Source organism: Danio aesculapii, chromosome 5 (assembly GCF_903798145.1).
Source record: "Danio aesculapii chromosome 5, fDanAes4.1, whole genome shotgun sequence".
NCBI classification, from domain to species: domain Eukaryota; kingdom Metazoa; phylum Chordata; class Actinopteri; order Cypriniformes; family Danionidae; genus Danio; species Danio aesculapii.
In genome coordinates this window covers 32,479,445-32,505,446 of record NC_079439.1, presented here as the reverse complement: position 1 = coordinate 32,505,446, position 26,002 = coordinate 32,479,445, and the positions used below count along the sequence as shown (strand labels likewise).

The 26,002-nt window shown below is 36.2% G+C and overlaps 1 protein-coding gene across 1 annotated transcript in view; it reads right to left on the bottom strand.

Annotated features, from left to right (window-relative positions):
- Positions 1-24,163, bottom strand: part of atp2a3 (ATPase sarcoplasmic/endoplasmic reticulum Ca2+ transporting 3) — a 100,062-nt gene extending 75,899 nt beyond the window's left edge. The window contains 1 exon segment of the mRNA XM_056457945.1: positions 23,611-24,163. Within this exon segment, the coding sequence (XP_056313920.1) occupies positions 23,611-23,728 (118 nt within the window). The 5' untranslated portion in view covers positions 23,729-24,163.
- Positions 24,164-26,002: the final 1,839 nt, after the last annotated feature.

Below are 26,002 nucleotides of genomic sequence, written 5' to 3'. Positions count from 1 at the left end.
CTTTGCTCGCAGCGCTCCACGGCCATCATGTAGCATCAAGAAAACACTCTTTAGAATTTAACTGAAAGAGGGGGGTTTCATGACCCTTTAAATGATGCTGGCAAATGTATGACTGCTTTCTGAGCAATAACATTGGTTGGAATATTGGTTTTATTTCAGTACAGCTATCAGACAGAGACATGCTGGAAACAGGGCACGCCAGTCATGACATCATGAGTCCTTCATTGGTCAAGACTCCGAGCAGCTGAGGGAACAAGCTCAACACGTGCAGTGGAAACAAAGATGAAATCGAGTGGTAGATGGAGACCTGTAGAGAAATTACACAGCCGAAAGTGCCAGGATTCCCATTTCCCATTCAAAAAAAGGCACACTGCCAAACAATCTTAATAAACACACACACACACACACACACACACACACACGCTCGCCGTCAATAACAGAATTTTCTGCAACACTTGGGGAAAAAACTGACTCTAAATCACAAGCAACATATTTACTTAATGATGTTCAGTCTTATTTGACTGTCAACCTTTTTTTTTTTTTGCAATTGAACATGTGAATGAGCCGGTTCAGATGCAGCAGTGAATGAGAAGGATGGAGAAAAGCATGAAAGAGTGTGTTCTGCTTTGAAGAACAGAGCAGATTCTTCTCTTCATCTTTCCTCGGGCTATGAGATCTGTCTGTACTGGAGAATCTGGAGTCGAGAGCTCCGTCTGTATGATATAAGCTCACAGATATACTTCAAAAGTCCCAAAAACAGTGAGTCATTGTTGTCTTTGTAGGGACTCTGTGCATACATTACAGGAAGCAGGAATATCCCATTCAGTTATACTCAGTATAAGGAGGCCCTGCATGCCTGAAATCTGTTCAATACAGTGATTTTTAAACATTTAAATGCCAATGATCTGCACATATGATCCAATAATGTAATATGTAAAGGCAAAAAAATAAAACAATAAACGGATCAAAAAGATTAATCGCTTTTATATAATAATTATGAAATATTAGACAGTTAGAAAGTTTTTAGATTGTTTATCTCATTTAACCTTATGTAATTGTTATTACAATCTAAAGGGGGTGTTTAATTGTTGTTTATTTTATACCAAGCGTTTATTTATCATAATAATGTTTGGCTATTTATTTTAGTCTTGTTTTATATTGATCAAATGATTACTTAATTATTTTATTTTAAAAACCTTGGTTTAAAACCACCGTCCTAATACATAAGCCTACACCAGAAATTAGGGCTGAACGATATTGGAAAAATCTGACATTGTGATATTTTGTTTTGCTGCGATATATATTGCGATATGAATATCATTTCAGCAGATGATTTGAACAGCTCTATTTCGAAAGATCTCATTAATTTAGATCGACTAGGGTGATCAAGTCTTTCTATGCCTTACATCTGCAAAAACAGAATAAATTAAGCATATATGAATATGACAGAGGAGAAATAAAGGTTAAATAAACAGTGTGCTATCGTTATCTGGCCTAACACTATTCAAACTATAAAAACCGAACAATCAAACGTAAAATAATTTGGTCATCATTGTATAAATAATTGTATATTGTAAATAATCTAATCCTAGGATGTGACTATTGTGAATACACACATTACAATATCAATGCTCATATTGTTCAGCACTACCAGAACTAACTACTTAAAAATAGCCATTTCTAAATATTCAAGTACAAAATAGTACTATGCAATAAAATGTCATAATTTTCTCATTAAAAATGTTGTATTCAAATTTCTACACAAAATCGTTGGTAAATGTTGGTATTTAAAAAATTCACAGTATTTCAGAAATGCTGTTAAACAGTTTAATGCTAGTGTAATTTTTTAAAATACCTTATAAAATATCTCTCGTTGAAGTATTTGGTGATAATTTAAAGGTGCAGTATGTAAGTTTGACACCCAGTGGTTGAACTTCCTGATTAAAACAAACGCAAGCACAGCTTGCCAGATTAAAGACTGGAGCGAGTAATTTAAACCGTGTTCTAAATAAAAGCAACGACACCCGATAGAAGGAATATTTTCCATATTAAAATAAGTTTTTGTTCTAACCAACAACTGTAATGGATACAAGAGAAATGGCTTCTCTTTCTCACAGGTGAACAACAGAAAACTGACAATAATCACCTCAAGTAAACCTCATGTTCAGTGTTAAATGCTAACAATGTGAGTTTAAATGTCATTATACATGACATTTATTGCCATATACTGAAAGCAGTAGTAGATAGTTCATCTCAGATCTTGAAAATAAACCGCTTGAAATTGAACTTGAATAGAACTAAACATACAGTATATGAGTGATTCAGCATGTACATTTATTAAACTAGTCAAGCTGAATCTGCCTTTGCCTTAATTCCCTCACCAAAGTCTCTGCATTGTCTTCTATCCGTCGGGTGACAGTATGTACATTTTAAACTAAATTACACATTTAAAATTAAACATTTAGCCTTTTTTGTAGCCTAACAATAAAACAAACAAATAAAAGGTTACATTACTTATCTCTAAACCAGGGGTGCCCAAACGTTTTCTTATGAAATACCAAAATCCAAGGTTGATTGATAGCTGCAGGCTAAAAGTAAATATAGAAAACTGTATTACATTAAAGTTGCCTTGGGTAAATTTATAAATAATTTCATAATATTTAAAAATAAATAAAAACAATTCAACCGTATTTACTAATGCATTAAATTTTAGATAATTGTCTTAAAATTGAAATGAGAATCTCTGTTAAAGGCATTTAATCCAATCCATTTAATCCAATCCTTCCTAATAATTTCCCTCTGGCAATCCAAACCAAAGGACGCAAAGGGCCAACTTTGGCCCATGGGCCCTAGTTTGGGCATCGCTGCTCTAAACCATCTCCATCATTCTCCCTCTCTTCTCAGATGGGATGATGGGCCAAATCAAAGGTTATCATGGGCCAACTTTGGCCCGCAGGTCCTAGTTTGGGCATCTCTGATCTAGTTTATCAATCTTCCAATGCATCTACACTGGATTCAGTGTGCCTCCAGATCCCAATAAAACTTCAGAAAGCTTTCAATAAGCTAACAAAAAAAACAACATCTCAAATATTCAAAAGCATCTGAATGGAGATCATCCTAAAACAATGCAAGCGTTTCCCCAAATTCATCTTAGGGAACTTTTCACTTCATATGTGTAAAAGCCAGCAGATGTATTTATTTAAATCCTGAACCCAATGGCTCAGTCGGCTGCTCGTGATAACCACAGCGGGTTCAGCTCTAATTCAACATGATATTATGTAAGAGCATTATGAACTCATCTCAAGTCTGTTGTGGAAAGAAATCAGCTCTCAGGGCAGCAGCGTGTTCCTCCAGTAGTGTGGAAAAAGCGGGTGGCAGGCAGGATAGGGGGAGTAATGGCCCTGAGTTTCCCGCTTTCCAGTTTCGAGTGTGCGTGTGTGTGTGTGTGTTCACCATTGCACATTGTCCTCATGTCTCTTTGCCTTTCTTCTTCAGCTGATATGAGTGAACTTTACTGTGCACATATTGAAGGAATGCTTAAAACTATCATCAAATCTGAGAAAATGGTGGAAAGGCCCAAAATCTGCAGGCAGTTCTGGACTCAATCGCTGGCCTGGAGACAAACACAGCTTTGCTGAGAGGAAGAAATATGGAAAAGACGAAGAAAGAGAGGAGGGATTGAAGGGGTTCCCTGTCAGGGTTTGCCAAGGATTCCCTCAGAGTCATCAGGGCCTTTTCTGCACGTCTGGCCCAGGCACATTCCTGCGGCGTGACTTCACCCTCCCCTCACACACAACAAACACACACGCACGCACACACAAGTGCTTTTGTTGTCCTCCTTTAACTTCATCTTGCTCTACTTTTCCACCCTCTTTTTCAACTATCTTTCTCTCCCTTTACAACCACACAGTAAATGAAAACAAGTGGCAGAGTGTTTACACAGCAGTCAGTGGGAGAGGGGAAACACTTCCTGGAAACGGTTGCCAACAACACACAGAGCCTGTAACGTCTGCGCCCGGTGAAGTAGGAGGACGTTTATGAGCAGCATTCAGAAGAAAGAGCAGACAGCAGCACACAGCGGGATGAGGTGAAAGTGTGGATAACCTGAACTGACTCTTGCTATAATTTACTTCCAACATGACGTCCGTGTAGTCTTACTACTGTGTGATTCCTCGGTACACTGTAAAAAATACCTGTTAATTAACAGTTTCCGTATTTTATGATTCACAAGTGTTTAGCGTTTATTTACAGTTGTGAATTCGATTTTGGGACCTTGATCTCTGCTCTGTTGATTTTTGATGTTGAAAATTCAACTCTACAGTTAAACAAAGTGACTTTTAGTGACATTTTAGATGTTTGAAATAATATAATGTATAAGTATTAATATATAGACAAAATAAGGCTGTAAAATAATGGCAGTTTATTGCAAGGTTTTTGTACCATAATATACAACACCAACCCAGAAAACATATCACTTTAAACTATTAAAAATGTTAATAAAAGTGACTTTTTTTTTAATTTAAGGTTAAGAGTTGTTGGAGGAAAGATCAAGGACCCATAATGCAATTCAAAAGCCTAAATAAATGGGAAAAAATAAAAACATGTATCACAAATTACGGAAAACTGCTGATTTATGGATATTTTTGACAGTATAACACGTTATTTGGTAAATCATCTTGGTCAATAAAATAAATAATAATACATAAACATCTCCTTCGATGCACAAAAAATACAGATTGACACATTTACAAGCAATTACAGGGAAAATAACAATTTGGCTGCTGGAGAGACACAAGTTCCAAACCGGAGTTCACACACTGTAATTATCAGGTATCTCTAAACACCCTAATCAGCTGCTTCCTGTATGTTTCACTGAGGTTGAAGAGAAATCTTCTGAACACCTCTCCAGGGCTGGGCTGAAGACCCCTGGCCAATAATATAAAATACATACATACTTTACTAACTTACTAATTTACTTACTTTACTAACTTACTTATTTACTTACTCCCAGGGTCGTTTATATTAAAATTGATATTTAGCCGCACCATGTTGGTCTTTCGTAACATCTAGTTTTTATGAGGTGGGTCATTAGCCCAACGCTCAACCCCCAACCTGGAGGACCAGGACATGCACACATACACTATGGACAATTTAGCTTACCCAATTCACCTATAGCGCATGTCTTTGGGCTATGGGGGAAACCGGAGGACCCAGAGGATACCCACACGAATATGGCGAGAACATGCAAACTCCACACAAAAATGCCAACTGGCCCTGCTGGGGCTCAAACCAGAAACGTTCTTGCTGTGAGTCAACAATGCTACCCCCTGCGCCACCGTGCCGCCCGATAAAATTAATTAATTCATTCATTTTCTTTTCGGCGTAGTCCCTTCATTCATCAGGGGTCACCACAGCGGAATGAACCACCAACTTATCCAGCATACAGCATGTTTTACACAGGAGATACCAGCTGCAACCCAGTACTGGGAAACACCCATACACACTCACATTCAAACCTAAATTTTAACTTACCCAATTCACCTACACCTCATGTTTCAGAGGAAACTGATGCAAACACAGGAAGAACATGCAAACTCCACACAGAAATGCCAACTGACCAAGCTGGGGCTTGAACCAGCGACCCTGCTGTGATGTGACAGTGCTAACCACTGAACCACCGCACTGCACGAATTTACGTATTCCGAAATACATTTAAAAATTAAGCAAATTAAGTATCAAGTAACCTTTCATGAGGGCAGTAAAATTAAAAGACATTTGGTTATCATTAATTTTTTATATACATTTAAAATACAATTTAATACTGTGCAGATAACTGATTTTAGAAATGCAACATTTACAGACATTATTCTATACTTTGCTTAGACTATTAAAAATGCTACAAGTGAAATTTGCCATCAAAAACCACACTGTAAAGATTGAAAAATATATACATTTTAAAACATATTTAAGAAAAATTACATTATCCTGTTACATTAAATAGTTTTTAAATAGTTACAGTGAATGTCAATGACAAAAATATTCAGAGTCAAAAATACATAACAAGATATATGAAAAGATATTGAATTAATCTGAACAAACATGTAAATTAAAAAAATGTAAAAACTGTCACTCTCCTATTGTCAGATTTTCCATTATTGTAGACTGAAGGGTTGAGTCTCTTAATTCAATTTAAGCCAATATTTCTATATTATTATCTTCAACAAGGCAGTTACCAAGTACATGACCCAAAATGTTCCATATTTATGAAAAAGGACTCATTTAATAATTTTATTAACAAAATAAAATCAAAACGGCACTAATCAGATCTACAGTACATTCTCTATTTTTGTCTGTGCTTTTCAACCATGAAAACACAAAGTTTTAAGAGTAGTTGCCATGACCACCTGGCTCGTGGACATGGCTGGAACAGCATCTCTCTGTCAACGTTCACCCAAAATAAATGTTACGCAACATAAATCCTGCTCTTGATTTATACCTACTTAGATTATCAACACAACGCTGTACTACCATAAATCAGAAGTGACCCTCAATGCATAAAGTCACTGTTTGAGTAATTTCATGTGAACTGAGTCTTATCATAAATCGACTGCACGTTGAAGGCAGAAAGTAATTCTCTGCGTTAAGTGCCATTTACAAAGCAGCCATTAAAACACAAGATCCAGGCCTCCTTCAGCTTCTCAAAATAACTTGGAAGGAATTCTAATGCAGTCAAGCTGAAACTATTGACTTCTGCTCAAGATAGCCATGATGGAAACTGGAATGTAAAAGACAAAAGAGTTACTGTAAGTGCAAGTGTCCATTATTGTGAAAGAAAACACTCATAATGCTCACGTCTGTGACTTTTATGAACAAAGAAGTGGTAAAAGCAAAGTCGTACTGGACAATGTGTGCATGAACATAAACACTGTTATATTGAACTTGTAAAAACTTAAGTTAAAGCAACATTAAAAGCACCCAGAACACCCTAGATATAAACTGCCATTTACACTGACACGATGGCTGCCAAGTAGAGTTAGAGGATTTTTCCAATATTACCGATGAAATCAAATGTAATGTTTTGACATGATTTTTATTATTCATTCAGTCATTCATTTTTTTTCGGCTAAGTCCCTTTATTAATCTGGGGTCGCCACAGCAGAATGAACCGCCAACTTATCCAGCATGTTTTTACGCAGCGAATGCCCATCCAGCCGCAACCCATTTCTGGGAAAATATTAATTTTTTTATTTTATTTTTTTTTCATTCACTTTCTTTTCAGCTTAGTCCCTTTATTAATCAGGGGTCGCCACACAGAATGAACGGCCAACTTATCGTGCATATGTTTTATGCAGCGGATGCCCTTCCAGCCGCAACCCATCTCTGGGAAATATCCACACACACACACACTACGGACAATTTAGCCTTCCCAATTCACCTGTACCGCATGTCTTTGGACTGTGGGGGAAACCAGAGCACCCGGAGGAAACCCACGCAAACGCAGGGAGAACATGCAAACTCCACACAGAAACGCCAACTGACCCAGCCGAGGCTCGAACCAGTGACCTTCTTGCTGTGAGGCGACAGCACTACCTACTGCGCCACTGCGTTGCCTATTTTTATTATTATTACTATTATTATTTTTATTATAATTATTAAAATCGAAGGAACAGCAGTTTTGAACAAAAGGTATCAGCAAATGATACAGATAGACAAAATTGCTTATCGCTTGACAACTTTATTTTTTACAATTATTATAGATGTTCTAAGGCTGCAAAACCCCTCACTACACACTTTATACACTTTTCTCAGACAGGCTTTAACATTTTCACACTTTTCCCTCATGTTTAAACACTCTCAAAGTTTAAACTTTCGTAGAAAAATACGTCCAGTATTATAGAATGAAACTTAAGATTAAAACCATTTGATCTTCATTTATTTATTCTGTAATGGCGCCCTACAGCCGCGTAACTTCTACCTTTCTTTAGCATTTCCAGAAGTTCAAATTTTTGTGCAATGCTTAGCATTTCCTCTGCCGTTTGAGTGCTACCATGGATGCCTTTGACAGTGCAGAATGTTTTGTCGACATTGTGTGGAGAAACTTGCAAATATACAGGACAGCACTTCACAGTCACGCTGCTAGCGATCGAAAATTTATGTAAATTTGGCAAGATGAACACATTCTGTACAGTAAAGGAGACATGGCATGAAGGAGATTGCTTGACAGTGGTCCCCAGCCAATCAGGACGCATAACACAATGCACAGTAAACAAAGCATGTCAAACTACACACAAAAAATATCTGCGAAACAGTGAGGCCGCAAAAAGTAAACCGCGTTATAGCAAGAGACCACTGTAACGCAGTTTGGAAAAGTCAAGGTTTTAAAAATGCCACACTTTTCTGCTATACCGTTCCTTGGTATATGTACGATTTTTTTTTACATTTTTTTGTTTTTACTACAACAGTATCTTTAGCAGAAAAGATATCCAAAGATGCCATTTTAAATTGTAAAGAAATCTGTGTTTGTGAAAATAATGACAGCAGAAGTCATCATTTGAATGGTTCAGCCTGACATACTGTTACAAAATATTTTAAAAGTTTCTCAAAATAAAATATATATTGTGTTTAAAGGGGAAAAAAGTTTTAGTTTTTTACCCAGACATTTAAAAAGAATATATTTTACAACAGTAATCACAATCATGATATTTTTATCCAAGGTTATCATACCGTTAGAATTTTGTACAGGCCCATGCCTAATATAGCCAACTAGAGACAGTCGCACTTTCACATTGGTCATGAAGCAACCACGATCCTCCACTTACTCATTACGATGACTGAATGATTTTAAAGAATATAATGAATAACACAATGAATGTATAAATATATCTACAAAACAAATTCTTCAAAAGAAAATTCTCTTTATCCAGATGGTTAATGACAGTGACTTAGTTTACATGGACATCAGTTATTGAATTATTAGCCTTAATCTGACTAAGACAATAATATGATTAAGGTGTTTACATGAGTGCTTTTTGAATGTTCATTTCATGATCCTGTTTACATGTTATAGCGGATAATTTGATTAACGTCCTTACGTCACCACATTACGTCATTATCCACGTTTCCTCTGGAGTTTTATGTAATTTCATAGTTTCATTTTTCATTTGTCGACATTAACTGCAGTTTGGCACTTTCACTTTCATTCAGGAATATTTTATGCATGCCCCCTTGACAAACGAAATACTGGATATCTGGAGTCTAAACTGTTTTTTTTTTAAGATTTATTTTTGGCCTTTTTGCTTTATTAGGTAGGACAGTAGTAAGACAGGAAGCGAAGTGGGAGAGAGAGAGGGGGGGGTAGGGTCAGGAAATGTCGTCGAGCCGGGATTCAAACTCGGGATGCCCTGAAGTGCTACGGCACCATATGTCTGCGCGCTAACCACTAGGCTATTGCGCCGACTGGAAGAGTGTTGTTTTAATGGAAATTGATACCACATGCCGTATGGGGGGAAAAACTTCACAATGCATTTGTCTGTGGTCCTTCACTGACTTGGTAGGTGTAGAGAATAGTGTCAAACAACTGTGTGTGTAATGTGTATAGACGATACTGTTACAAAATGCAGCGAAAAATCCTTCACGACAGTAATAGTTTGACTGCGGTGTTTGCATGTCTGTACTGCACTTCAATAATGCGACTAAAATCAGCATACTTCACATGTCTTAATCCGATATCTATTTAGATCGATTATGACCGTAATCTGATAAAAATTAATAAATAAATAAAAATAAATCGCTGTATGTATGGTAGACTCTTAATCAGAGTATTGTCCTAATTGCATTAAAATTGGATTATTGTTGTCCATGTAAATGTACTTGGTGTTATTCAAATTATCTTGCAGTTATGTTTAAATTGATTATATATATATAGATGAATTGTGCTCAACTCGCCGGATAACAAACGACTGCTTTTACACATGCTGCCAAACAGTCGTTGCCAACTTACATTAAACCTGAAAAAGTTCTGGATATTTTCCAGAAAACACACATGCGTATGCAAATAAACACACAGACACACACAAGATGTAAACTGTGTGTTTATATATACATATTTTTATTCACACCCCAGTAAAGAACTGTCATTAGTGAAGTGAGAATCATGGTGATATTCATGCCTAACGTTCAGTACTTTATAAATCTGGTATGCAGAGTATGAAGTTTATGCAAAAGAAATTTTGATTGATGAAAACCGGGATGTCATTATTTGATTCCCTCCAGCTTGAAGAGGATTTCTCATAAGACTGCATTAAAAATCGAGATATACACTGCTCACCAGAAACGATCATTTTATGGGACTAATTTGCAATCGTTCCTCCATTTCATGTGTGACAGTCATTAATCTCTGGAATAGCACACGAGCAATAGGGTTTCGTTTACAGTACAAAAAAGGGTTGGATTAATAAGAGATTCCCACTGTTACAGTACAATGGTGTTGGTTGAGCACACCTGGAAACAAGCATAACTACTCTCACACACACACATACACACTAATCGTACATTTCAGGTTATTTAATTGTCCACATTATGGCCAGCTCAAAGCGTTAATATCAGCGGTCTGAGGTGTTACGTAACAACAACACTGCTTCTCTCTGAAGGGGGAAATTCTGGTCTCACACAAAGTTTCCACTGACACTGTACGGCAAACCTACATACGTCACTCACAGGGATCTTCAGTTTAACAGAACAGCCTTTACATCTGCAACACACATACACGACCAACATAAATCATCTCGCACTCAAAAGAACTCTGAACGAATGACTTCTGAATGCTTCCCTTTAAAAACACAGAGGATCACGCACAGTTACCAACTTCAGCAAATACATCACACACACACTAAAACAATGACAAGACAATCCTTTGAGGTTCTGTCATTTTTATGGTTGCATCTTGTCACGTCATGTTCTGGATTTTTTTAGATGTTTTTAGTCTGTTGTTGCATTTTGATTTTAGTTGAAAGGCAAATGAACCAGGACCCAACTTTTCAGTGGTCTCATCCCACTTTTATTCTGCACACTGGTTTCAAATGGCAGCATTCACTTTTATTCAATTCAACTGCACAATTGGTGCAATTGTACCAAAGTTTGATTGAATCCAACCAATTCTCTGTCAAATAACTGTGAACAAACTTAAAAATATATTTCATCCTAAGTTTAAAGTCTTTCATCATTTTATTTGCTCTCGTGTTGTTCTACATCTGTGTAACTTCCTTTGGGAGAACAAACAACTAAGAATATGCAAGAGATGTAAAGGTATGAAAATATCATATCATGAATAGATTATAGTGACCAAAATGATCACAGTAATAAATATCATGGTTTTGTTAAAATCACCAAAAACAAACGTCACAAACAAACCTAAGGAATTAAACCAAATTTTGTAATAAACAAACAACTGATACAGTTTGACGCTTCAAAATCAAACAAAAAGTGCTCAGGGGTAGCTTAAAAAAAAGTGTCGGTGCCCTTGGGGTAAGGGATTCATCAGAATAAACAGCAAAAATCAGTCCAAGGCACTCAAAAACATGGAAAAAGTATTAAAAAGCCTTTATTCACATGGCTAATCTGTAAAAAACCTATGCGTTTCAGCAAAGAACTGGCCTCACCAGGGTAAAAGTTCGAAGCTTCTTCAAATTTGTAACAAACAACATAAGCATGAGTCCCTGCATTTTGGCTTTGTTTATTTATGTTTACATTTCTTATTCATTGTATTTACTGTACATGCATTTGTCTGTGTGTGTGTTTATTTATACAGTAGATCCATTTTACGGTCTTATTCAAAGTATGGTTTGTTAAATCTGCACTTGGAAAATACCTCACAGGGATCCATGTTTATGTTGTCTTTCACAAAATTATATAAAGCTGCTTATTAAAAGCCAAAGATTTGACATAAATTTCTAATTGCAATTTCATTTGGTGAATTTAAGATTCAGCTTTAGATAACACACTTTAAATCCAAGGAATAAAACAACATTTTTATCAAATGTTAACATTAACATATTAACGGTTTGCTGTATACATAAACATATATATATTAACTGTCTATAAATATGCATGTACATTGCAATCTTTGGCTATTACCTAATCACAATGTTAAAGGACTTACCGTGAGTTATGAAAATCGTGATACGCAATCACTGTTTTAATGACAATACCAATTTCAAACAGTAATATTATCCGTCAGATTATATCTTTATTATAAAATATAAATTATAAATTTTAGATTATAAAAGTTTTTTTAAATGTTAGCATTCTAATAGTTTTGGTCATAACTGACTTTAATATATATATATATATATATATATATATATATATATATATATATATATATATATATATATATATATAAAATGTAGGATTTTCAGCATTGATTGAACTTTGCCATTAAGAAAACAATGGATATGTCTGTAAAACGATTGAAAACGTGCGAAAACAGGTCGACTTAATCCTGGGTTTCCAAAGTAGGGTTAAATCAGCTGAGCTACGCTTTTTCAACCTGACCAGCATATCTAGCAAATAACAATGGCAAAACAGACAGGGGTGTAACTGAAAAAAAAACACATGCACATACGCTCATTCATAACACTAGACAGACATGCAGGAACTCAGAGACATTTTCTATGTAGCCACCTAGCTACACAGCATCATGGAGTAAAAGAAAAAAATAGAAATATCTTTATGAATATGATTATTAAAAACACTACGCTCGTACAGGCTGAGTCAAATGAGCGGTTTGCCACAAGGAGGTGATGCTGTGTGCTGAAGTGGGAGGTGAGAATGAGAGCTGAGTGACAAGTTAGATGCAGATCACACAAACACACAGACACACGCACACACAAGATGTGCTAATGATAACGCTCTAGCCTCGGTTTACTTCCTTCACTCAGACAAGCATGGCAACAAAAAAGCAATAAAAAGAGCTATGGCAGGGAATAAATAAAGAGCAACTTTTCGGCAGTGTTATTCTATGTTTGCACAGTATTAGAAGTGTTGGAGTCAAGTAATTGTTTACAATAAAATATACCTTTCTGATGTGATGCTTCAAAACGCTTAGCATTTTACTGGTTTGGGTTTCTGTGCACTGCTGCATATAAAAAGCCAAATTAAAGTAAATTTGCAACTTTAAAGATGGCTTTAATGCTAAGAGGAGCAATGGAAAATGCACCAGCTGTTAAACAAAACGTTTCTGTGGTTCACTCTAGCTGATGATGTTTTCTTGTGGTTATGCTAATACAGCAGGCCTACAGAAAATGGCCATGCATACTTAAAACTGTTGAAAGAGTTCATTAAAGAAACTCAAAGGTCAACGTATGATAGGGCTGTGCGATTAATCGAAATCGAATCACGATTTGAAACATTGCGATAAGCTAATCGCAGGAGACTGTGATATGAAATATATCTGTATTATATACTTTCCCCCACCTAGAGCAAATGCATGACTGCTATCTGTGTGTGACAGTCTTACTAGCAATTAAGTGAGCACACTTTCGTTCTGCACAATCAGAATTGCGCAACCGAACTATGTGGAAAGCTCACAATAAAACAAGCAAACAGGAAAGCACAGACAAGTGGGATGATGGTGTCTGCCGCTTCAGAAGCATTAATAGACAAATTGATATCAAAGAAAACAGCATGTTAATAATATTGGAATATTTTGGTTTCAAAGTCACAGACAGGTCATTTGTAAGAGCTGCCACAGAATTGTTGCCACAGCCCAAGGAAATACAACAACCAGCATAAATGAGGAGTGTCTTGCTAAAAAGGCAACTAAAAGTCTTGAAAGTGACACTCAATCTAGTAGCAAACAACAGAAAAGTACAATTTCAGTGTTGTTTGCAGCTGAACTTACACCATATGAAAAAAATCACGAAAGCACCAGGAGATAATTAACGCCATAACTCACTACTGTTTGCTCTAGAGAACAAGGAGTGTTTAATTTCTGAATATCTATAAACAAATTTGAATATATATATATTTGAGTTTATATATTTTCAGTTCCTTTTTTAGCTAACACTCACTGCATTTTAGCAGTAAGAAGCTACGATACAGAATTTTGAGCTACAAAATTAAATCTCAAATCAAATCCAAATCGCCATATCTGTAAAAAAAAAAAATAAATAAATAAATAAATAAAATAAAAATCACAATTAGATATTTTCCTTAAATCGCACAGCCCTAACGTATGAGACCCTTCTTGGCATGACAGGATGACTTTGTCATTCACTACTGTACAACAGGCTTTGGTCAGGATCATTTTGTACAGAAACACTTTACTGAAGCAAGTTGCAAAAAAAATAGCAACAGCTCAGACTTGTAAAGTGTTGCAAAATATTTTACAATTATTGCTTTTAAGCTAGGGCTGCACACTATATTGTTTGAGTAGGCTATTTTAAAAATGGACTGTATAAGAACTATTAATACCTGTAATTTTACAAATGGAAAAATTATTGGTTTGTTGGTTGTACACTAAATCATCACAACTACAGCCTATTTGTTGTGTTTATGAGCAGTCTTGTGGTTGGCTTGTTTCCAAAGCAGCGTACATATCAGAAAGTTTTGTTTTGTAGCTTCTTTCTCCAATTGTGCAAATAAACAGAAGTGTTTATGACGCAGATCCAGGACAGAGGCAATCAGCATCAGTGTAAGTTTGGTATCAACTCGTCTGTGTCAAACCGTGACCAGCAATATTCTTCTTTCATTTTTCTTCCTTGGCAAAATATGTCTGTAGGCACGTGTGGTTGCATGTATTACCATCCCGCGAATTAACAAATATGTGTTGCACATTTATGCAGCCAATTAAAAAATATTGTTTGACTGATACCCTTAATCGGTTAAAAAGGCACCCTTTTGGTTAACAGTGAATCTGTTATTTTGAGGATCCCTATTTTCGCAATGTGATCATTCGCAATAGTCACATCGCGAGTATGCTCAATGGGGAGTCTGGATTTTATTAAGTGTTTTCTGAGGCCTGTAACTGTGTGAGGGTTTTAAAAGCATTCAGGCCTAAGAAAATGTACCCTTTTTTAACTTTGACAAATTAATAATGATTGATTTTTAAAAACTGTTTATAAAACAAAGACTATACAGCATTAATTTACATTTGATTATTCAATTAATGTATACCTGTATACAGTTTAAAAACAAAACAAACAAAAAAAGTTGTTTATTCAATTTGTATCTTTTTCTTTATTGAATTTATCTATGCTTGTAGATATATTGTGGAATAAAAAAGTATTGCAGTCTGTGCCAATAGCTAAGTGGTAAGCGCGACACATAACACTAAGGTGCTCACGGCGACACAAGTTTGATTCCCGGCTTAAGGTCCTTTGCCAATCTTTCCCGCATCTCTGCTCCCCACACTTTCCTGTCTGTAAAATATCCACTGTTTTATCCCAATAAAGTTGAAAACGCCTAAAGATAATTATTTTTAAAAATCCAATATCGTGCAGCTGTATATTAAACAACAAAAACTTTAGAAAATTCCATATTTCTACAAAAGTATTAGACAGGACAGTTTTAACAGTGATAAAAAAATGTTTCTTAAACACCAAATTTCCGAAAACATTAAATTTTGAAATATGAGAAATTAATTTACTGTATTTAATGAAATGCAGGTTATAGGCATGGGACGATAACCGGTTTCAAGGTTTGCCATGGTTTGAAAAAAAGTCAAGGTTTGAAAAACGCTAAAATTTTCTGTTATACCGTTGCTAATTTTTTATGTGGGTTTTTTTGTGTTGTCAAAGAAATCAGTGTTTTTGAAACTAATGAAGAGAGCAGAAGTCAATGATGCATTTGAATTATTTATCCTGACATGTTCACTGCTCCAAATGTTTCTTAAAATAAAATATAGTTTGTTTAATGGTGAAAAAAGTTATTGTTTTTTTTAACCCAGATATTTTAAAAGAACTTATTTTAGAGCAGGAATCACAATAACAGGGAACTGTGATATTTTGAGTCAAGGTTATCATACGGTCAGAAACTTAAACCTGCCCATGCCTAGCAGGTTACTGTATTTATTAATTTTTAGTTAGTCAATAAAAAGGTTCATGGTTACTTCCTATTTGTTCAGCTAACCGGTCCATTAAATGAAATTATTAATACAGCTTTTGATTGACATTGAGACTAACGTTAATAAATGCAAATTTTCAGTGTTAGTTCCAAACCCAATGGAGAACTCTGAAAACAGCAGAAGGTTAGCAGGGCAGGCCTACAGAAGTTGGAAACACGGCACTTGTTGTCATGAGCACAACCACAAAGAGAACCAAGAAATTATGATAAAAATATCTTTCAAACTGCTTATAGCACCGCTTGATCAAACCATAGGGGAGATTCTTCCATAAAAACCAGCCAAAAACTATAATAATAATAATTAAATTACAAATTTGAATAAAACCCACAGCTCAGATTGTGAACTTAAAGAGCTGCTGTACGAGTAATGAGCATTTTAGTATTCTAGTCTGGTGTAACTGGGGACTTCTTACAAGGAGGAAACAAAACCATCCAAGCATAAGTCTGCAGTTTCACATGGATGATGTGCCATTCCAAACAAACACAACTATAAGCTCTGCTACGAGGCGCTGTGAAAATAAGAATGACAATAGAGCAGAAACATAAACAGGGTCCTCTGAGAATGCCCACAGGTCAGTGTGTGTCTTTCTGATGTGTAGATGTCAGCCAGTTGTGTGTATTATGTACAGTAGCAGTCATCTATCAATGCCAGCTGCCAGCCAGTATGGCTTATAAAAACACAAGCATGTGCAAACTCACATACAAAAGTGGCGCGCAAAACTGCACCATGAAGATCGAAACCCCCAACAGCTGAAAGTGAGAAAGCTGTATCAACGACATCTCAGCAATGTAGGAAGTTACAGTGTTCACAAATACAAAAAAAAAAAAACTGGATAGAAAATTAACATCCTTTCTAGTACTGTATGACCACCAATTTCAATGACAGCAAATGTAAACCTCTCTACCACCTACTGTATCACATTAAGTTCTGTGGAAGGCTAATACCCAGCTAAGAGACAATGAGTTTAACCCCAGAGGGTTCAATCCACCACAGTTACAGCACCATCTAACCATTGGCCTCTTTTTACACACAGGTGAAATAAATGCATAATGGATATAACCTCATTTTAGCACAGCAAGCCATATAGCTTCTTCTGTGCTGATTGTTTGCCCTACTTGTTTAACAGACTGTTTTTTTATCATTCATGAAGATGGGTTTCCTCATTCTGAGGGAGGACTGAAAGAATGGAGGAGATAGACGAAGTATGCAGTCACAAATCCTTAATATTAAAGGGCATATATTTTACCCCTTTTACAAGATTTAAGATAAGTCTTTGATGTCTCCAGAATGTGTCTGTAAAGTTTCAGCTAAAAATACCCATCAGGTCATTTATTATACCCTGCTGAAAATGTTAAATGTGGGGTAAGAGGAAATTGTAACCTTTTTTTTAGCTTGTGCATTTAAATGCAAATAAGCTGGTTCTCCCCGCCCACCGTTATAACATGCATGTCTGCTTCTCCTGAGGTTTGTCAGATAAACAGCACAGTGACAGACACAGACATGAATGAAGCAGAGATTCAGTTTACGAGAATACCAAGTAAGGTTTTACCAGATTTAACTGTAATGTCCACAAACCGAGACTGAGGTTGTGTGTTTGAATCATTTTCGTTCGTAGTTGTATTGACACTATGCGGCTGTAGTGATCTAGATAGCGATTTTATTGTCTTTTCTTTATTACAAGCATGCACCGTTTTAAAAATGTTTTAGATTTGTAAAACTCATTTTTGAGGTGCAGCTGATAACAATTACACAACAAATATACAGATGATGTTAAACTGGGATTTACTGTGGGATAGTACAATAAGAAACATTAGCTTATGAATACCCCAGGATAAGTCTAAACCTGATTTAAAATGACTTAATTGGTTAATTATTCGGTTCTCTCCATTAGGGCTGGGCGATTAATCAAAAAGTAATCGAAATCGACATTCAGAACCTATAATCGATCTAATTTTTTCAGGTCCATTTTTTCAATTACTTTCCCTACAGCGTGTGGAGTCATGTGACCCCACTCTGTTACGGCTGATTCAAACTTTAGCGTGAAATGCATATGTGTGGTCCGGTGAAGTCTTAGTTTGCACTATGAAGATGATTGTAAGCTGCACCAGAGATGCCTTGAGATGGCATAATTTCCATTACAATAAAATTGTTATTTACATTAAAATATTTGTTTACAGACGATTCAAGAAATGCACTGCATAAAATTTTATTTACAGGATATACAACAGTTATTTTATTTAGAAAATATACTGTTTATTTTCTACTTTTAATATGAAAAACATTGAAAATAATTAATTTTGTTTCCAACTATGGTTGGTTTTAGGCAATGTGTGTTCAAATTTCAGTTGTTCAACGTTGATGTTCAATAAATAATCATAAATACTAGATAGTGTGCGTTTCCTTCAGTTATTTTAAAATCAAGTAAAGCACCCTTTATTCAGAAATCTCTCACTTGCAGAATATTTACTGTACAAAACTTATCAGTGAACTATGAGGGCAAAAAATAAAATAATAGTTCATTAATCGTAATCGAGTTAAAATGTTCAATAAATACGGTTTTGATTTTACACCAAATCGCCCAGCCCTACTCTCCTTTGTTGTTACATAATCTCACCTAGTATAACATAAAAAATCATGTCTAAAACTTCATTGACTTGGGACAACAAATTGTATTTTAATATTTTTTGAGAACTGCTTACATTCGCTTACAACAAAGCCATTTTATAAACTTAGCATAAAATATTAATCTCCCTTGAGGCTCAGTGGGAAGCATTGTCACCTCACAGCAAGGTCACAGGTTCATGTCCAGGCTGTGGCCTTTCTGTGCTGAGTTTGTATATTTGCCCCATCATCTGAATGGGTTGCTCCCGTTTCCCCCACAGTCCAAAGACATGCAAATTGGCCATCGTGAATGAGTATGTGTGGAATGAGAGCGTGAATGTGTGTTTCTCAGCACTGGAGGTTCAGGAAGTAAAAAAATACACAGTATCAGAGTAATTGGTGGTTCATTCCACTGTGGTGACCCTGACAAAGCAGGAACTAAGCTGAATGAAAGTGAGTGAGTATTTTGTAAATGCTAGTTAGTGATCTCATTGCAAGAAATTCACCCATTTTAAACAAACGATTTTCAAATCACTTTATTTATAAGGGTTGAAGTGTGGAAAGTCAATAAATCTCTAGTCGGATAAATTTCATCACCAGTGTAAATAACTACACAGGGAGTATTGATTTAATTCAAATGAACGTGTAAATGAAATATTTCATTTAAAATGTCTTGAAAAGTTAAAATAATTTTGTTGTTTTTATTAGATTCCCATTTTAAAGGAACAGTTCACACAAAATACAACTACATCATTTAATGTCAGAACATAACTTGAGGTGGTAAATGATGTTACGAGCCAAACTTTGTTTAAATAAGGGATTATTATTATTATTTTAACTTTTTATGTGCTACAATACATTTCTTTGGCGGAACATTCTTTTTAGCCAGAAAGACCCCTGTAACACTCCTTTTAAGGAAGTTAAGATGTACAAAGAGCAAAGTTCAACTGCAAATCTGTTTATATTTGTATTGGTATGTTATGCTAAGGCCTGTAGAATGTTTTAGTCATACATCATTTCAGGGAATGTTGCTACAAATCATGTTCAACTTTTACAAAAGGATTTCCTGCAAAACATAAATAGAGGAAAGTGGACTGTTTTCTGATGATAGTTATGTGGGATTTCAGATGCATCATGCAAAAGTCTGTGTCAGAATTACCTCTGGGGGCAAAAAACATGTGGGTGCTAATATACAATAATGATTAATGGCTTAATGGTAAACAAAACCTCCTGTCCGCCTGCATTAACAACGTGGCAGCATGTCAGAATAATCTCAAAAGGGTTTGGAGCATTTCCCACCCACACGCACACACACACACACACACACACACACACAAAACAAACACACAAGCTTTGCACAAAAACACTCTGTTGCATACACAAAATGCACATAAACAAGGCAGCAAGACGAAATATGAAAATAAAAAATGCATCAGAGAACACAGGCAAATTACTTAATTACTTGAAATAAAACAAATGTCAAAAGACCAACATGTTTTATCGCAACACCTGACACTTCACAGCATCATGTCAGCTTAAGATAACTTATGTATGCATTTAGAAAGCAGAATTAAAGTGTATTCAAAGAAAAATATAATTACACTAACTGCAACAAGGTCAAAGAGGAAAGGGTATTCCCTGCGGCATTCAGCTGCATGTCGAACAGGAAGTTGATTACCAAAACCGAGAAAGACATCAGCTACAACAAGACGCTACTTTTTCCATTAAGTAAAATTCGACCTCAGGCTGCTGTAAGGTCTTAACCAAATCATGTTACAAACAACTCTTGACCAGATATTAACAGTCATGCAAATATTCACTCTTTAAAGTTCCTGTGTACTTTATATGCATGTTGGATATTTATATAGCAGGAGTTGTTGCACAGGATGTTTCCTGGACTAAGAAAAAATAAAGGTTACTTTAGTGGTAATCAGTGGTTCCTTGATGAGCTTTTACATTACAACAGATTCTTAATGTACAATAAAAAAAATCTATGACTGAAATGTTTTTCAAATTTAATCAATAGTTAATTCAAAAATGAACATTTACTCACTATTCACTCACCCTAAATTGGTTTCCATACCTTTATGAGTTTAAATTCTGAATTCTGTTGAACAACAGGAGACACAACAGGAGATTTTGAAAAAAGTTGAAAAACTGCAACTACTGACTACTACTAGTGGAAAAACCAATTACTATGGAAGTCAACTTTCTTCAAAATATCTTCTTTTTTTTCAAAAGAAAAAAAGTCAAACAGGTTTAAAACTAGGGTTGCAAGATTTGCCGGTACTTTGGTAGCACTGTGATACTTTGGCTCCAAAATACTGACGGTGCCACTCTTGTCTGTAAACAGTAGTATCGACATTAACGGCTACTTTGGTAGCACCGTGATACTATGGCTCCAAAATACTGACGGTGCCACTGTAGCCTGTAAATGGTAGCATCGTCATTGACGGCTACTTTGGTAGCACCGTGATACTATGGCTCCAAAATACTGACGGTGCCACTGTAGCCTGTAAATGGTAGTATTGTCATTAATGGCTACTTTGGAAGCACCGTGATACTATGGCTCCAAAATACTATAGGTGCCACTGCAGTCTGTAAACGGTAACTTCGTCATTAACGGTTCTACAATAGCTAATGTTGCATGTGGAAAAATCACTAAAATGCTCACGCATTTGTGCGGGCAAATAATCAATAGACCACTTTATTTTACTTTCATTTGAACTGTCTGCATATGGGTCGTAGTTTGCTGCAGTCATGACAGATCATATAGTGTAATCAAAGATTTGTTTATTTATTTATTATTATTATTGCAATAACAACAAAGGAGTCAATACAAATATACAAAAAAAAACAATATTAAGGGAATTCTGAATTGAATTTACGTATTATGACATTTAAAATATAGTATTTCTGACAATTTGCTTTTTTTCGTAGATTTAAGTTATGAATTAACACAGTATCACGATACGGCTTGGTATCATGATACTTGAGCTGGTATAGTATTGTGGTCTGAATTTATGGTATTGTGACAACTCAATCTGGAACAAGTAAATGGTGAGTAATTGATGACAGAATTTCTGTTTTGGGTGAACTATACCTTTAAACAATTTTGAAAACAATTATTTAAGAACAGTTAACTGAAATGTTCTTTAGTGATGCCAAAATGGTTCTTCTGCGACACTGCTGTGAAAAAAATTATGTGGGATGTTTATTTTAAACTGTGTGGGGATAAATACCATTATATCGGTCATTATATGACCTCCTTCATACCTCTAGTGTGGGGTTATTGAGAGCAGTCCTAAAAGACAAAGAAGCTGAGTGTTGCTGAGTGTGTAAGTAATGAGTTAATGAGTTTGTCGCATTAACTGACCCAAGTGGAAAGTCATGGGACATTGTGCTTATGCAGCAGGAGAGTCTGCAGGGAGATCAAATGCAATGGGAATTCTCTATTAATCGCTGATGTCTTGTCAAACGCTGACACTAGTGTAATGAATTACAGTTGCTATGATATCTTGATATATTCATTTGGAAATGTCATGTTTCAATTTGAATAGCATGCATTTGATTGTTGTTTGAGCAAAATTGATGCCGTGCAAATTTTGTAAGTTCAACATGACTGGGGGTGTGGAATGACTTAACACAGCAGCCAGCTAAAATGATTTTTAAAAATGCACAAAACAAAATCCTTCTGCACGGAAAAGTGTTCAGAGACGCTGCTGTCAAATATATTATAGATATGGGAGATAAGGAAAACTGGCAGTAGAAAGCGAGGACACCTTATCAAAACCATGACATATAGGACAAGTGTTCGAGAGTTTCACGCTTGCTGTGTCATATACTACAGTTAAATACTCAACCCTCCATGTGAGGCACAGCTATGAGCTAAAAGAATAAAGCTTTCAGTGTCATCATTTCAGAAGACATAAAAAAAATAAGAGAAAACAAAATGTATATATAAAGATTACTTTTTAATTTAGTAAATACACAAACTATGCCACTAATACAAGCCAAATCTGTAATGAAATAGAAAGCAAAACCAGATACATTTAGTACAGTCTTGCATCATGAAAAACAGCTTTTCTGAAACCAACAGTAGTAGGGCAACGTAACCTGACGCGCACTGTTTCTACCTGAAGATTTTTAGAGGAAGTAAAAAACAGGTTTCTCAAGTTCTATAATACTAGTTACTGGTACAATATCTAGTTCATTATCTATTGTAACAACATTTCATTTTGAAAGGCTATTCCCCACATGTGCCTTTGAGCCAAAAACCTCTGAGGGTGAAAGCTGGTGGCTCTGTTAATAAGAGCTGTCTGAAATCCTGAAAGACTCCTGCATCTCTGTCCAGCATAATGCCGGTGCAGTAAGTAACCTCAACAGAAGGTTTTCCACTCTGAGGCTCACAGCCAGGTACATCACAGAGTCCAAATCACTTTGTATTTGCCTGAATTCAAACTACAGGTAATAAAAAAGGTGAATGGAAAATGCCCTGTCATAAATGAGAGCAAGCTAGACATAACTTCATTCTTATGCTACATTAGCAAACTATGCAGGAAATAATGTAAACACATTTATCATAGACTCAGAATTATTATAGCACACGCTTCAAAACAAAGCATATGTGCTAATGATGTCAAGGTTACTGTCAGTAAAAGTGAAAACTTAGAGACTGTGTAGTAATCCATCATTCCTGAGATCTCATCAGCAATGTGCTAACTGGATTCTACATGAGTTTAAAAAAAAACCTACGAGGGAGGCACGGTTATAAAGAATAACTTTCTTCCGCTATAGGAAACGCGTGCTCTGCGTAAAAGCAACTCCACCGGCACGGGTAACTAAATACACACAGCCAGGTAAAACATACACGACAGTTTACTCACCGTTCGGTCCATACTTTTCAAAATTATTTTTCACTTGTTCCAGCGTGAGTCCAGTGTTTTCGTTCACACCGAAGTTTGCTAAAACTTCTGATGCAGATTTAGTGTGGGCGTTTTCCATCTCGAGGAACTGTTTACTACGAGCACTTGAACGGCATGTATTAGTGACAAATGACTGCGAGATCGAGGACGGGCTGTGAGAAGTGGCTGAATGTCCACCGAGGTGCTTTCAGACCGCCAAGCGGAGGTGGTAGTCTACGCGGACGTCCACCTGCCCCTTCTGCAAGCCGCCGGTTTTAGCCCGTGAGAAGCTGCTGCTCTGTGACTGACTGGCGGAGCTCGAGCGATGTGAATGCGCGTGCACGCTCCTCTGAAGGTGCGCGAGGTTCCCGCCTCTTTTTCCGTGAGCTCGCGTGTTTGAGCGCCGTCCGCGAGCGCTTATTGGCTCGCCTTACCTGAGAGAAGAGAAAGGCGACTTGGTGTGCGTATGAAAAAGACAACCCGCCGTAACCGAGAACTGCGCCAGCCTGATAATACTCCGTGTGTCAGGAGGAGAATGAAACGATGAGCAGTTTCGTGGATGAAGGAAGCTCGCGGGGTGACTGTGAGTTCCTCCAAACGCGTCATCTGTGAGCTTGAGAAACCGTCACAGCTCAAACTTGTCACTTCTGATATCTCTCTAGAAAATATTAACCATTAACTGGCCGTCATGTATGAAATATAAGTACCTACAGTGGATACTTTGGCATAAACAAAAAGTTTTAGTGTTTAATGTACCTACACCTTTAGGAATATACAGAATTGTGTATATCATAGAGAGTTTAGACGTTTAGTTTATCTTTACATTGTATTATATAGCATTCACTGCCATCAAAACATCTACTAACATTGCAAACTGCAAAATTATCATCTAATAATTCAATTGTGAGGTATTGAGAGCTGCCGTCTTACAAGAAAAACATTATTGTTGCAGCAGTGAACTGCACAGAGGGGGAGATGGATTTAGAACAAGGTGCTCCAGTTCTTTCCTGGCTCATAGTTTCTCATCTGTCCCTGTGCAACGCCTATATATAGAAAATATACACTGCTAAACTCATGATAAAACAAGAAACTTTATAGGCTACATCATCCTTGCCCGCAGAAGTGATAGGAGATCTTTGGGAAAACGAGGTAATGGTTAGGTCAAAACTGGCATCACAAATGAAACTGGCAGCCCCATCTGGTCAGGCTTTTCACCTCTGAGACTGTTTTCACACTTGGTTTGATAGCTTGGTTTGAACACGAGTTCAGTTCCGCCAACCTCTCCCAGTCCTCGCTGGTTCCTTTTCACATTGTACTTCTGGGTCATGAATAACCTCTCTCCAAAGTCAACTACAATGGTCAAACAAATGATGTAGTCACATCAGGAAAAGTTCAGATTATATTGATTCATGTATTACATGGGTTCTGCAGCAGTTAGGTCATGCGGTTTACAATTGTGGTTTACAAATGTTTACAAGTTTATGAAGATGCAAACACTTAAATATTCATAAAAATGTAAGCATGACATGAACACACCTTCAATTCAGAGTTTCTGTAATCATTGATTGTGACAGACATTAAAGTCCCAATGAACCGGAAGCTGCGATCATAATTGTTTTTCAAATTGTGATGCAGTTCCTAGTGAAACGGAATTTTAAATGAGCAAACAGTGGGCGTGCCTTGTTTTTTCTACCGTGAGCTGAAATGGATGTAGTAAAGTAGGCATTTCATTCAGAAAGATTGGGAAATGGGTTTTAGAAGAGTTATTGCACAGATCCACTTGCTCACCATTTTAGTTTGTTGTCAAAACTTACACTTGAACCAGCGTGGTTAAGAATGTTAGCAATGCCCTTTACCTCAAAATCACGTAATGTGATAGTTTAACTGAAGACAAACAGGAAATGCATTTTCACATTTCAATTGAAGATTAAAAGGGCAAACAATGTTTTTTCCTTAATGACATGCACAGAAAAATTGTTCACAACAAAACTAGCAATGTGACCTAATAAAATCATATGGTTAATAATGATTTCTTGGGGACTTTAATGCTATTTGTAATGAGTACTGTTCCATTTTTGACAATCAAAAGGATTGTCTTTCTTTTAAATATTTGAAGTAACATTGGACTCCCCTAGTGGGCCCTGCATGGTCCCTGAATTGAAGACCAGTGGTTTAAGGTTGGTGAGTTGTTTGAAATATATGTGACCAATGAAATCTTTAATGTCTGCTCTAGGGTGGGTTTTGCATTGTTTTTTGGGTGGGGGCATATACTGATATAGTAGCAACTACTACTCTATGTTTAATATATGTTACTACTGAAACAATAACGACTTGGGATGACTAGGACGAGAACATGGTTGGAATGAGTAAACCA